Source organism: Dipodomys ordii, unplaced genomic scaffold (assembly GCF_000151885.1).
Source record: "Dipodomys ordii isolate 6190 unplaced genomic scaffold, Dord_2.0 Scaffold33, whole genome shotgun sequence".
Classification (NCBI taxonomy): Eukaryota; Metazoa; Chordata; class Mammalia; order Rodentia; family Heteromyidae; genus Dipodomys; species Dipodomys ordii.
This window is the reverse complement of record NW_012267249.1, coordinates 3341264-3356664: the sequence shown is the minus strand read 5'-3', so window position 1 is coordinate 3356664 and position 15401 is coordinate 3341264. Positions and strand designations below refer to the sequence as shown.

Below are 15401 nucleotides of genomic sequence, written 5' to 3'. Positions count from 1 at the left end.
CACACCACTCTCAGGGCTGGGAGGGGTGGCTGCCCGTTGCTACCACAGCCAGTCAGAACTTGCTAATTTGCATGTTAATGAAGCCTGGGGAGCTCTCCAGCTTGAGACTGACAGGAGCCCCTGGCCCATCCTCCCCTGACAAGCCTGGGAGGGGTATGAGGAAGGCTGGGAACTGGCAGAGAGAAGAGGAGGCGGAGGAGCCTCTGGGAGGAAGCTCCTCCATCTCTCTCCAGCTCTCCCACCCATCCAAAGGCTCCAGACTCTACCTTGTAAGCTGCCAACCCTTCCCCCAACCCCCAATGCCCTTCCTAGATTCTGAGCCAATGGGGAGAAGGCTGGGCCACAGCCATCACCTGGACCTAGATGCAGGTAAAGGTGGCTGCTGTGGGTTCTCACGAGGCTGGGCTGTCCACCCGGGCCCCCCATGGTATGCCCAGCAAGCCACCCCATACCCTGAAATGGGTCCCAGGTTGCTATGGGGTGACTGCACAGCCAGATGCCCTCTTTTGAACTGTGCCATACTTAGCACAGCTAAGGAGACCACTGTGCAGGCTGCCACCTGGGCTCCAACAAGGACAGCTCAGCCCACTTGGGATAAGGCTCCCAAGTCCCGCACTGCCTAGGTCTTTCCAGGAGGGGCAAGACAGGGCAGGGAGGGGGCTCTGAAGACATGGGGGGAGTCTGGGGTAACAATGGGGATCTGTGGCCTTAGCAGAGCAAAGCCCTTGCAGCTTTAATCAACAAGTCAATCCTGGCTTGGCTCCTGGGGTTCCTGCCATTTCTCATTTCAGGCCATTCAATGGACTTTGCATTCCTGTCTGGTTGGTCCCCGGACCTCATCCGTCACCCTTCCCATCCCCCACCACCCTGTGCTCTATCCCCTCCTCCACTCATCTTTCTTTTTCAGCCATCCACCTCCTACAGGAGGCCAGGCTGCTCCCAATGACTGCCTGGTTTTTCTCAGAGGTGTGTCCTCTGCCTTGGACATTTGGACTGAGAGCTCTGGTTCCGCCTCCTCAGCCTAGTCTATTGGACACTTCCATCCCTCCCGGGCCTTCTCTCCCCATCCCCCTCTGCCCAGGGTCTGGCTGAGACTCCTTGGCCTCTCCCTTAGCCTGGGTCTCCATCTCTCTCCCTCCTTCTTTTACTCAGGCCTCAAATAATCATATTCTCTCTCTCTCTCTCTCTCCCACCCTCCCTCCCTTTCTCTCTCCCTTCTCTTCTCTCTCCTCTCTCTCTCTCTCTCTCTTCCTCCTTTCTCTTGACACCCATCTCTGCTGCCCCTGCCCATCCCCCACTGTGGCTCCAGATGTGCCCTGGACAGAGCAGGAGGCAGAAGGGTGAGGACACCTCAAGATTGGGTCTCTGCAGGTGAGAGGAGAGCGAGGCAGTTGCTGGTGTTAATTGCAGGGAGGATATCTGGCAGAAATAAGGTGGTTTTTCTGCTTCAGTGACGACTGTTACAATCAAATTGTCCACAGACAATTAGTGGAGTGGGAGAAATAAGAATTAGATTTCTAATTATTTTCCCAGTAAAAGCCACCCTGGACCCTGTGGGTGAGGGGGAAGGGCTTCTCAGTGGAACTCATAGGCCTTTTGAGGGCCTGGCTCTCCTGGAGCTAGGGTGGGGAGAGCCGCAGGTAGGGGGAGTAAGTGGAGAAAGGTGGGGCCCAACCCTTGATGTCCCAGGCAGGGGAGAAGGTTCTGGAAAAAGACAGTTAGAGCCTGGGTCCTAGTATCAGTCCTGACAATTATGGCTGTTACTTTCCAGTGTGTGTGTGTGCATGCGTGTGTGCGTGAGTGTGCGTGTGTGTGTGTGTGTGTGTTGTGTTGTGTACTGGTCCTGGGACTTGAACTCAGGACTTGGGTGCTGTCCTTGAGCTTTTGTGCTCAAGGCTAGTGGTCTATCACTTGAGCCATGGTACCACTTCCAGCTTTTGGGTGGTTAATTGGAGATAAGAGTCTCATGGACTTTCCTGCCTAGGCTGGCTTTGAACCCAGTTCTTCAGATCTCAGCCTCCTAAGTAGCTAGGGTTATAGTTTTGACCTTCAGTTTACCCCTTCCAAAAATGGGAGCAGTAGCAATTCCCAGGTGGTAGAGCTGTTGTGAGGGGTAGATGGGGTAAAGGGGTGAAGCACCTCACAGAGACTGGCAGTGTCATGGGAACACATCTGCATGGATGTGTACATTCTCACATACTCTCCATCTATAGTCCTCTGCCTCCCTTTTACATTGTTAAAGGAAGCTAAAGATGGGGCCTGCTTCAGAGGGTTGAGGTGGGGGCTCAGTGACACCTATGCAAACGATGGCACCTGACATGTTCTCAGAAAAACACCATTAATGGAGAAGATCCCATCTAAGGTTGTCCAACCAGGCCTTCAGGACTAAGGAGGGATGTAGGGATGTCTCTGGAGGGCAAGCGTTTAAGAAGCTTAAGGAAGAGATGAGTATGCATTTGTCAGTCCCTAAGGAGCCCATGGGGCTCCAGTACCCCAGCTCCACCACATCCAGTGTCACCTGAGGTCCTACACTTAGAAGACAAAAGCTCTGGTGTTAGGCCTTGATTCACAACAAGGGTGAGAGAAACCCAGATCATGAAGACTCTCTAAGTGCCCAGACCTCATGGCAGCCCCCACCTGCACACAGAAGATCTCATACAAGTGCCTGACCATCATCACTCATGGTGGAATTCATGGGTACACTCACAGTATATCCTTCCTAGGCCAGCCCCCTTCCACAGCCCCAGGACAGGCAGCTAGGCTGTCCCCAACTGAACCAAGCAGCCACTCACAGCCACTAAGGGAGGCAGCTGCAGCCCAGCTGTGGGTCTGGGGGTGGGGCCAAGGGACCTGCTGGGAGCCCCAGCTGGGAGCTGGGCAAGAGGGTTGCTCTACAGCATCTGGGGCCAGCTCCCTGGGCTTGGCAGGCAAGAGGACTGTACGGAGGTGATCAGAGCTCTCTACCTGTATTGATTCCTCTGACATCTGCCCTTTCTTTCACAGTGAGGAGGGATCTTGTGGGCGATGCCCTGCCCACCCTCCCCCAGCCTCATCTCCATCTCACTTCCTGTGTGTCTCCCTGGGTCTCCAGGTCTCTGTCACCCTGGGCCTGGGTCTCCCGCCCCACCCGGGCTATGTAAATGTGATATTTCCCTCTCATCATCAGCCTGCCTGCTTGGCTCACATTTAATTTGATCCGCAGCAGCGCCTCTGCGGAGCCACTCATCAAAGCGCGAAGACAATTAGGTGAATGTCAGGGTGGCCTGGGCCCTACAGGAGCTACCAAGGCCTGGAGCTGGATTGTGAAGGGTGGGGGTCAGGGGCCTGGCTGCTGTCTTGGCCTCCTGCTGCACCTTGCTCCATGATCCCAGGCCTGCTGGGTGACCTGGGGCTTGGACTGCCCAGAGAAGAGGGCTTCCTCTGCACAGGACCCTTCTCGGAGGGGTAGCTTGTACCCCTGCAGAGGAGGAAGGGTTTGACAGACTCCTGATGCCCTTACCTAAGTCCTCAGGAGGCCCATGCATCTACTTTGCTAGGGTCAGCTGGACCTTGGGCTGGGCACTAGTTTGGGTTGGGGAGAAACAAGCTTGGGACTGGGTGAGTGTTCTCTGAGAAAATCACATTTTCTTTACAAAGCCACTCTGTAGCCCAGCCCATGACTGCTTGAGGGGTGTCTGTGCTGGGCCTCAGCATAGGCTTTGAATCCTCCTCTTTGCTGGCCTCTCTGCCTCCCCCTTTGTGCCTCTTCTCTCTGATTATCTTCCCCCTCTACCTTTTCTTCACCCTTGTCCCTCTACTCCCCAGCCTCTCTTCTTTCTGTCTTATGCCCACACCCCACTTTCTTCTGTCTCCTGTGACTCCTCTGACTTCAGCTGCTTGATGTAATTAGCCATCTCCTCCATGGCTTCTCTAGGCTGACCCAATGGGTACAAACACCTTTGGTCCCCCCTCCCTGTTACCCTCTACCCTCAGATGCCTAAATCAGCCTTGTGTTTCTCACTATATTTCTGTTTGCCTCTCCACCTCCTTTCAAACAGCTGGAAACACGTTCAGTCTCTCCCTTCTTAAAAAACAATAGTAGCCAGGTGCCAGGGGCTCATGCCTGTAGTCCTAGCTACTCAGGAGGCTGAGATCTGAAGATCATTGTTCATAGCCAGCACTAGCAGAAAAGTCCCCATGAGACTCTTTATCTTCAATTAACCACTTGAAAACCAGAAGTGGCACTGTGGCTCAAGTGGTAAAGCGCTAACCTTGAGCAAAAAGCCAGGGACAGAGGCCAGGCCCTGAGTTCAAGCCCCAGGACTGACAATAATAGCAGTAATAATAATAATAGTAAAATAAAATACTCTTCTTTCACAGGCCAACCTCTTCCCCAACTATCCACTCAGGGAAGCTTCTGGAGAGATGTCTACATTGACTGCCTATACTTTGCTGCCTTTCCCTGCTCCTTGACCCACTCCAGTCTGGCTTCCATACCTGTCCTGTCCAACATCGCCATCCACCTTCTCATGGCTCTATCTCTGGCTATGCCACATCCGATGTCACAACAGCACTGAGCACCGCTGGCCCTCCTTTTCCTCAGAAGAAAGCCAAGAGGCTTCTGTTGCTCCCATGATACCTCTTGGTTTGTCCCCACTCATCTATCTGGAAACTTTCTGGACTCTATCTGTCCTTCCATCATAGAGTTCTGTCCCAGGAACCCTCCTCTGTTCCTTCATAGGACCCTTGAGTGATTAAATCCTAGCCAGGGCTTCAGAATGACAGTACCTGTGTGCTGGAAACCTCTGTTCTTCAGCTCCAGCCCAGGGCTGGATTGTGGGATCTGACCATCTACTGCTTCCTGGTCATTCCTGCATGTTCCATGGTGTTCTGAAACCTAGCATAGTTGTACCAAGCCTTCTACCTGAGCCCATGCATAGCCAAGACCTCTTCCTGAGTTCACCAGCTGATGATCAGAATGTCACCTCATTTCCCAAGCCAGAGCCCCCTTCTCCCACCTCCTGCACATGGAAGTTTATCAAGTTACCTATGAGATACTTCTTTCTGTAATGAACATCCTATTCATTTTTACCATTTTTCCTAGCCAGACCTGCTCAAGCCAGGATATTTTCATGGTGTCTCAGAGGCAGTCTACCTTCAAGTATTTTTTTTACCCTTTGTCCCTATGTGGAACAGCCTTGTCTTTGCCTGTCCAAATCCATGTTGTCTGCTTTCTTCAAAGTCAAGCTCCAGCCCATCACCGGGGGCTCTTCTCTGCTCCAGGTGGCCACCCTAAGGGTTCTTCTTGTCTGGTTCATGCCTGAGCATTTAGTAGCCTCCTCCTCCTTTGTTTTGATCATAGGGCTTGAACTCAGGGCCTGGGCACTGTCCCTGAGCTTTTCTGCTCAAGGCTAGGTCTCTACCACTTGTAGCCAGAGCGGCACTTATGGGTTTTCTGGTGATTAATTAGAGATAAGACTCTCACAAGTTTTCCTGCTGGCCTGGCTTTGAAGTGCAATCCTCAGATCTCACCCTCTTGAGTAGCTAGGATTACAGGTGTGAGCCACCAGTGCCCAGGCACCACATCCAATTTCCTGCATCAGACTCTGACGTTGGCCACATTCCTTGTTGGTAAGTATGGGCTATGGACAGAGGTGAAATGGTTCCTTTCTTGCCAAGCCACAGAGGAGCTGGTGCATGACCTGCTAGCTGCTGCAGCAACTAAGACAGACTCTTGTGAGATGATGAACCCTCAAGAGTCAGAGAACGCTGACTCACTCCATGAAGGACAGCATCCCTGGAGAGATGCCTAGATCTGCAGCAGATTTGGCATAGATGACAAACTTTTGTTATGTTTATCTATTGAGATTAGGGGTTGTTTGTCATCACAGCATAACCTCTCCTACCCTAACTAATACTGTCCTCTTTGAGCACATCTCCATCTTCAATCTGAGGCTAATCATCAACTCCTTAGGTGGTTGTGAAATTTAATTACATAAGATCCAGCACTCAGTTCCTGAGTGATTACTGCCAGACTCATTCTGAGGTACCTGACTATCAGACATTCTAGCTAGGCAGGTCTCAGCATATGAGAGAAAAGGAGATAACCATATTCAGCTTTCCAAGTTGGATATTGTACAATTCTGAGTACCAACGAAAATTATATTGTGAAAGACATTCCTCTGGAGCCTACCCCAAAATAAACATGAAAACTTTACTTTTGTTACTAGATAAGGAAGTATCAGGGATCTGAAAAGGGCATGGGAGAAACAGTAACAGTGGCTCTAATATCCTAACATTAATATAATCATAACATCAGAAACACTCACCTGGTGCCACTGTGTGCTGTTAGTGCAGTACTTACCTTTCCTTACTGATTCCACTCAACCATTGCCCTGTGAAGTAGACACACATCCCTTTTACAGATGAGGACATTGAGGTAAGGATAAAGGAAGTAAGTTTTAGCATCATATGGTTAACTCAACCGGATTTGAATCTGGCACTCTGACCAGAGCAGTGTGGGGTTTTTTCCAGGTACCTGGTGCTAGGTGCTAGATTTGAGCTCCTAGGGTTAGGATGAGGGTGGAAGGTGAAGAAGCTGACTTTAAAAGCATGTCTGAGATATGATATACATAGAAGAGGCACAGAGCTGAGCCCTGACAGAACTCCTCCCCTCACCTGCCCCTGCCTCAATGTAGACTCAAGATTGCTCTGGTACCCAAGCCACAGGGGACCTGGAAGACAGCCAGAGGCCATCTTTTTGCTTGATATGGGTGTTTGGGGGCAAGAGAGATAGGTGGTCTTCTCCAAATGCACTCAGGGAGATCTGATCTTCTGTATTAGCCGGGGTTTAGAAGGAATAGGGCAGACCAGGAAGGCTCCTGTAGTGAGAAACAGTTTGGTGGGGTCAGTGAAACTCTTATCCTCTGTCCCTCACCCGCACTCTCTGGAGCCTGCCAGGAAATGATACAGACTTCGTGGAGAGGAGCTCAAGGCTATGCAGGAAGCATGTGTGCATTGAGCCTGGATCATCTGAACATAGCAATAAATGGAAATGGGCTCTCACTTGTACACATAGGTTCCTCGGCTCCTGACACATCAGGCTGAAAACAAGAGCCCATTACTTCTCATATTGCCCTACCGGACAAAGAGACCAATAGTCAGAGAAGCTGAATGCCCAGGTCATTCCAACAATAAGCAGCAGGATTTGGCGGACCCCAGGTTCATGTACTGTTCCCATGTCTCTCAGGAGGCACTTCCTGAGACAATTTCCCATGACCCAGGGACACTTCCTCCTGGGGACCAGGTTAACCAGGTCTTAAGCTTAGTGGAGGTCTGTCTGCCAGGGTGAGCCTCTGCCTCAGCCGCCCACCCGTGTGCTAGGGACAGAAGGGGGACTTTATGTGCAATCTGCCCGACTCTCCAGAAAGCACTTAGGTTTACGATGTGCATGAAATTGATCGCCAGTTGGCGCGGCCCCCGCTCGCTCGGTGCCAGCCTAGCGCTGGCAGGAGGCTATCCCCCACCCCCACTTTCAAGGAACATCAAAGCTGCCTGCCAAGGCCCCTCATGAGGGTCCTTCTCCAGTAACAAGTGCAGAATGGAGGTGGGGAGGGGGAGTTCTGCCCAAGGGCCTTTCCACAGTGCACAACCCCTCCCCCGCCCCGTGAGAGTTAAATAGCTCTGTGTTTTATGCCAATTTCAGCCTCTTCTGCTTCCCCTCTAACGAGCCGATGCTTTCAAAGGCCCCACTAATTGGTGTTTGCGCCTCACACGCCACGACACTTTGATAGTCACTTAGGACGTGGGTCCATCTATCACACCCTTGGTACAATGGAGTTGCTCACCTTGCTGCAGCAGGGTTTCTGGGCCTACGTGCCCTGGGCACGTGCACAAGTGTACATGCACCAGTGTGCACATGTGAGGGTCCTTATACACCACCTTTTATGTGTGAGGACCAATCTGTATGGGAACACCTCTGTGTGCATGTGTGCATACATAGTCTCTTGAGGATATCTTTTGTGTGCTTCTGTGTTTGCATGGGTGTGGGTGCACACAGGGGTGTGAACACGTGCATGGACACACTTTCCTGGCCAGATTTATTTGCATACATATGCAACAGTGTTTTTATATTCATGCATACTCATAGATGCGGTGTGTGTCTGCCTGTGAATGCTTGCAAGCTTACTAATGAGGCGCAGGTTTATGTCCAGCTCCTGTGGGTGTGCAAGCTTGCATGCTTTAGCATTGGGGAGGGGACAGATTATATTTTTGGTATTGTGGTTTGTTGTTTTTAATGGGACACTTCATGAATTTGGGTGTCCTTGAGCAGGGCCTATGCTAATCTTTTCCGTACCATCTGATTTTAGCATACAGGGTATGTGCTGCTGAAGCAACTGGGGTTGAAGTTTGAACTCAGGGCCTTGTACATGTTAGGTAAACTCATCTCTACTTTGCTAGACAAAAGCATCTCCCTCATATTGTTTTACAGGTCAAATAGGAATAATGACACAAAGGGGTGGTGGAACTGTGCAAAACCAGGATGTACCCACAGGTAGATGGGCAGTCTCTCTTTCTCTCTCTCTCTTTCTCTCTCTCTCTTCCTCCTGCCCTCCCCCTGGGAATGCCTCCAGGCAGACATCTAGCCCCACCTCAGAGTGGAATAGAGACCCTGTGGGCACCTTGGGAGAGGACAGAGTTTGACAGCAAAGTCCTGGGGCACATAGTAACAGCTATGCCTTCTGAGATCTTTGTGGCATCCAAAGTTAACTCACATTTTTATTCCCCACCTGTGATGGGTGGGAAATTGAGGTGAAGAAGCTTAGAGCTTGTGATAGAAGGATTTGCTGCCAGAGGTCAGCACCTGTGACTGGCGAGGGGGAGCCAGGCCACGCTCTGGTTTCTAAGGAAGAAGGCTGGCCTCAAGAAGATATAGTAGGGTGGGGGCCACAACCCCAGAGTCCCTGCCCTGCCTCTTTGTAGATGTAGTCTGCAATACAACTGTGACCTCATCTCTTTGAGTACCCACCCAGAAATGGGTCCAGAGAAGGAAAGGAGTTGCCCCAGGCCACAGAGGTCAAGGTTAATATAGAAGCCCTTACGTTCAAAACACAATTCCTACCATCTTGGTCCCTTCCCTGGCCATATGGCCCCTTAGTTAGCCTGGGCCTTGCTGGGGTTTATGGGTAGGTCAAGTCACAGGCTTTCAAAGCCACCTAGTGGACAGCCCAAAGGGTTAAGTGTCAGCATTTGGAAGAATGACCCCTTAGATCTAGGCTATATGCCCTATACCCAAGACCCCAGCCCTTCTTTTCTTATGTATTTACAAGATGCTTGCTTGCTTTCTCTCTCTCTCTCTCTTTCTTTCTTTCTTTTCTGGTCGTGGGGCTTGAACTCAGGGCCTGGGCTCTGTCCCTGTGCCTCTCTGTACTCAAGGCTAGCACTCTACCACTTGAATCACAGCACCACTTCCAGCTTTTTCTGTTTATGTGGTACTGAGGAATCAAACCCAGGGCTTCATGTATGCTAGGCAAGCACTCTATCACTAAGCCACATTCCCAGCCCTATAGGTTACTTTCTAATGATGCTTTTGAATTTTTTTAAAAACAGAGACTTCAAAAGCTATAACCACCCAGTCATGTCTATATTCCTAGCTGCTTGGGAGGAAGAGATTGGGAGGATCAGGTTTTCAGGTGAGCTCAGGGAAAAACTGAAACCTGCATCTCAGCCATCTATGGTCCCAGTTACCTGGAAGGCAGAAATTGGGTGGAATGAAATACCCTATCTGGGAAAGAACTAAATCAAAAAGGGCGAAGGGCATGGCTCATGCAGTAGAGAGTTTGTCCAAGAACAAAGCCCTGAGTTCAAACCTGAGTATTTAATAAAGTCACAGCAGCAACAATAGCATTGCAACATTCATGATTTAACATTTAGACTATCATTAGCACCACCAAAGTCAAAGTCCTCACCCCTTAGGCTATTGCTACCCCTTCATAAATGTCCCTGACATGGCTACAGAATCCAGCAGAAATGGCCTTACATTACCTCTATTCCCTTTCTGTCTCCAGCCCTATCCTGCTCTATGCTTATCTCAGGATCATATGACCCCAAGCTTCCCCAGATCTGTACCCCACCCCTGCTCCCAATAGCTCTGAGTGGGCCTAGCCTATCCTGCAGGAACTGTGGTGCATTTAGGCCCCCAGATCCTTGATGGAGCTGGCAGCCAGCAAGGGAAGTGGGGAGAGGCGGAGGGGTTAGTGCCCCCTCCTCAGGCCTGGCGCCCCACCCACCCAGCCGGCGGCCTGTCTGCCTTCCTGAGCTCATTAACTGCAGGTCACCGTTCAGCAGGAAAGACAAGGCGTGGGTTCTGCGGGCGTTCATTAGCCGTGAGAGGAACAGTGTGTGTGAAATTAGCAGTCACCTGAGGACCTCGATAATTTCATAATTAGGAGGCCTAATGGCTCCAGCTCTAGATGCCAAATGACTTAACCCCTCGCCTGCTGGGCCCCCCCAACCCCCAGCCCAAAGCTGCAAGGGAGGGCTGAAAGAACCCCCTCTGCTCTAGCCTTGATCCCTAGAGCCAATCTAGTTCATTTCTGTCACCCCGGCATGCAGTACAAGAACTGAGCCAGATAAATGGGGTGATAAAGCAAAGCTGACAGTGAATGAATGAATGCATGAATGAATGAACAGGTGTCTGGATGGGAAAGGAGCTGCAGCTCCCTCACCCCAAGCAGGTGTTCAGGGAGGTACACTCCAAACAGGAATGAGGAAAGGCTCTCCATCTGCATGAGTAGGTGGGTGGCTGAGCACATGCATGGGTGTGTGTGTGCTTGCATGCTGATATGCACATGCAAACATGAGGGCACACACGTGCATCTGGGATGTCAGCTTTTAAGAATCCTGTGTGTGTCAATGTCCAAGCTGCCATCTGGGAACATGTTCTGCTGCCTCCTGTCTCTGGCAGAACCCAGGTGTCTCCCTCCATGCCAGCCTCTCCTGGCACCACCTGAATAATGAGGTCCAGAATGTCTATACACGGGAGCTGGGAGGCGTTGTTGGCTGGGAAAGGGGTCCTATGGGGCTTGCTTTCAATCTGCATTTGCATAGCAAGTGCACTGTTTTTACTTAGATTGAATGGTTATTTGGGATTCTGGGCGACCTATGCTAATATGGGAGACTAAAGTCAACTCCTTAACTATTGGATGAGCTGGTTAGAACCATCTCCAGTGATCCCTCTTTCCCAGCCAGTCCTCATCCTGTTCAGCTTTCCCACAATCCTGAAGAGGGAAAGGTTGAGGCAAAGGGGTAGGGTCCATATGGCTCTGGGCTGGAGCAGACCTCCTCAAACTGGGCCACTTGGTTCTGAGCAAGCTTGGACACTGCCCCATTCCCCTGACTGTAGAGAAGCAGGGAGGAGCTGAGGGGGGGGAGGGGAGAAAAGGAGGAAGAAGGGAGGGAGAGGAGATGAGAACAATGAAGAAATAGAGAGAGGGTTGGAGTGAAAGGATGGGGGATGGGAGAAGAATAGGAATTCTGAAGGAGGTGAGGGAGAAGGAAGGGGGGGAAGCAGGAGAGAGAAGGAAGAGGAGAGGAAAGGGGAGAGAGAGAAGGAAGGGGAGGGGAAGGAGGAGAGGCAGGGAGGCTGAGAGCATTATCAGCACTTAAAAAGCGAGCAGCTCAGTTCTTCTTTGGCACAAATAATGGCTTTTTATGAATAAATCATGTGTCAGACGCCTCCCAGGGAGTGGGCATGAAGGGGGGTGCGTCTGCTGGGCTCCAAGGCTGGCGGGGAAGGGCCAATGGCAGACCCCCAGCTGCAGGGGTGTTGTCCCCTTTCTCTGGATGGGGCTCAGCAGGACAGAAGCTGTCTGTGAAATTATCATTGGCCTAAGCCAGGCACAGCTCAAGCATTACTCTGAGGTAGGCTCCTTGCTCCCTCTGTACATGAGCTGGGCTGGATCCCAGGGGCTGGAGTGTCCCTCTGCTCCCCTCCCCTCTGACAGACAGCAGAGCAGCCTGGAAGACGTTCCTGGCAGGGGAGTACCAGCCTGATGCACGGAGGGAGAGAGAGAGAGAGAGAAAGGGGAGGGGGGAGGGAGGGAGGGAGAAGCCAAGACAGGCAGGCACACCCAGAGAGCAATGAGCGCAATGAACGCGAGGTGCACATGTGAGGAGTGGGAGGGCATTTGACACACATGTGGGCAGAGACTGGATTCACTTTCTCACACACACACACACACACAGACACACACACACATTCAGCCATGTGCACCCTTGACAAGAAGAGACCTCCACTATTCTTCACCCCCTCCAGCACACTAACACCTAACACACACACACACACACACACACACACACACACACACAGGCCCACACAGACAGATGCATATGGCATGACATGGACACACACAGACCTTGCACATGTACACCAGAGGCCCACCCTCTAGCAGCTTAGGGTGGGGGCAGCTTTGCAGCCCATATGGAGCCCAGACTCAGCTGGACCATTTTAGAGTCTGGTTATTGGGTGGGACTGAGACATCTGTCCCAGGGAGGCCCTTCAGTCTCTATATGCTCCCTACCCATTCCCCCCATTCCCCCACCCCATCCACCAAAGATGTGCTAGCACCCACACTCCTTCTAAGCCTGAACCTGTGCAGATTCAACTTGCTTCCCTGCCCATGGTTACCTCCTCAGAGACCAGGACGCTGTAGGAAAGCGTTGGGGACATATAGTCAAGGGCAGGACCCTGGCTCTGCCCCTTGCTAATAGAGCCTCAGACTCCAATCCTTTTTCTTCAACAAATATACAAGACAGGTACTACTGCTACCAAGAAAATGAGTCTCCTGGAGCTCCAAGACCTACCAGTCTTTTCACAGACCCTAACGACCTTCTGAATCCCAGTTTTCCTTCTCTTACCCCCTGCACCCCCTGCTCCTCCTCCTCTTCTTTTGCCTAAGGGCAAAGCAGACCTGGGTTCTTTGCTTATTGTATTCTGCAAGGCTGTACCCCAAGCCAGTCCAAGCAGCGATAATCTTGCTCCTGTCTCTCATCTCCCTCTCCAGTCCAGATGACTTCCTGTCTGACCTTGCTGTCCAGGTGTCATCACCATCCTGCCACTTTATTGCCTAATGCCAGAAAATGTCATTCAAATGGACCTCCCTCCTCTCTCAGGCCCCAAAGATTTCCATTTGCCCAAAGCTCCACTTAGTGTTTCCCATCTTAGGGAACAGTCCTATCTGCTGCTGACACCTCTCCCCTCCATGTCCAATCCACAACCAAGTTGCAATGACTCCATCCATAATCTAAGTGAGCTTGTCCTTTTTCCTCTTGGCTGATGTGAGTCACCATCAGCACTTCAGCCTGGCCAGCCTCTCTCCTACTGCTATCCCTTCTGGCCCGAAGCCTCCCTGTCACCAGCTTTCCATCTCTGAGCCTCAGCCATACAACTGCTTTTGGTTCTGGAATCTACATACTTCTTGATTCTGAGACTTTGAATATGCCACATCCTCTGTCTGAATCCCTCCCTTCCCAGTGCCAAGTTATCCTTCAAGGCTTCACTGAGACAGTACCCCCACTCCACCAGGTTCCTTCAGGGCTGAGATCCTACCCATGCTGCAATCTTGGTACAAGGACTGGCACTTAATAGGTGTTAACTTAATTCCTTGCAGGGCCTGGGCTGAGTATTACACAGTTTTCCTCACTGTGGGGGCTACCGTGCTATAGTAAAAGACCAGCAAAACAAGGCTACCAAGGTTGAAATGTGCGCAAAGCCACAGATCTGGTAAAGGGAGGGAATAGTTCCAACAGAGGCTTTTCCAAAGGCTCCCCATCCCTCATCTTCCTAAGTTATTTTCCTTCTCTGACCTTGTTTCTGTACAATGGGAACAAAACCCATGCCATACAAAACCTAGATGAAACAGGTTCTCAGTAAATATCTATGCTCCTTCTTGCCAGACTCCCCAGGCTGGAAATTTCCTGCACTCACATGTTCACAGAAACAGGTGCAGGGCTCCACAAGGCACATCTCCAGCATGAGAAATTCAGCAGGGGCTTAACCAATGTGCTCTTCATCAGCTAATGCTGATACATACCCAGACACAAGGCCACAACAGCAGCAGGCACAGGACCCCCACCCTATACCCAATCACTTCAGATTATTCTCCACCTCCACCACCTCCTGCTAGCCCAACGCACGCGGGAAATATTTAAAACAATTTTATTCATGAAAATATGCTGTACAATGCACTCTACACGGCCTTGACACGGCACACACGCACACGCACACGCTGACGGCACGGCCACAGTACACTGCCTACTATACGCGCTGGGGAAGCCGCACCTACCGCCCGCCCCCAACTGGACACTTATAAATATGGGAGGGGCAGGGACTGGCAAGGAGAAGGGGTCATCAGATTAGGGAGTGGGTCTGGAGCTGAGGCCTGCTGGAGAGGTTGTGACTAGTACTGGAGGTATGGGGACTGCAGAGTTGAATGACTGCGGGAGAGGAGATGTTAGGGGCAGTTGGATGGGAGGAAGATGGGGAACTATGGGGTTGGGGGTGGTGGGAAGGTGGCTTAGGGCTGGAATAGGACTACTCAGGTGGATGGCCAGGTAGGTGTGAGTTTTACAGAGAGTGAGTTTTGCTGGCTTCTAGTGGTGAGCCTAAGACCAGTGAGGAAAGTGTCAGTTGAGAATCAGATGGGAGTTTGTGTTGGCCTGTTTGTCATGCCTCCACAGAACAAAACTGAAGATGTAGAGATGCCCCTGCCCCATCTTCTAGGTGGCTTCCCCATCCAGCATCCACACCAGGCGGCCCACCTTGTTCCTTTCCACTCCCCGCCCCCCGCCCCGTTTGGACCTCTTCTCCCAGGCTTCTCGCCCTGGGAGGAGGAAGGGGGTGAGGGTTTAGGAGTTAAGCAGGAATGGTGGGGGTCCCCAGCAGCTCACTCCCAATTCCCTCTGCCATCAACTTTTGAAGGAGGTCTCTAGCTGGCTGAAGCTACCCGATTCCTCCTGCGCAGCTGGATAGGGGGTTGGGACCTAGGGATCAGGACGGGAAGACAGAGGTCCCTTGGGGAGGGGACCAGGCTACCCAGGAGGGGAGGCCCTCAGCCCGGCACCCAGCTCTGGTTAGGGGGCGGGGCCCCGGCCAGGCCGGGGGGAGGTGGAGGCAGGGCTGAGTCAAAGTTGAAGTCCATTTCGTCGCTGTCCATGAAGTCGTTGAGGATGATGGACTCGACGTCACACTCAAGGCTCCCGCTGAACATGTCCAGGTCCAGGTCTGCGGGGAAGCGGTCCGGAGCGGCTCCCAGTGGTCCTGCGGCTGCGGCCGCATAAGGCCCGGGCAGCGCGTCCAGCAGGTGACCGCCGGGCGGGCCCCCGAAGGCTGCAGCGTGGCCGGGCGGTGCCAGGCCCGGAGC

General features: G+C 51.9%; 1 protein-coding gene across 1 annotated transcript in view; it reads right to left on the bottom strand.

Annotated features, from left to right (window-relative positions):
- Window positions 1-15089: 15089 nt before the first annotated feature.
- The window catches only part of Foxo6 (forkhead box O6), a 20136-nt gene continuing 19824 nt past the window's right edge, over window positions 15090-15401 (bottom strand). The window contains exon 3 of the mRNA XM_013016772.1: window positions 15090-15389. Coding sequence (XP_012872226.1) covers window positions 15090-15389 — 300 coding nt within the window. The remainder of the gene's footprint in view (window positions 15390-15401) is intronic.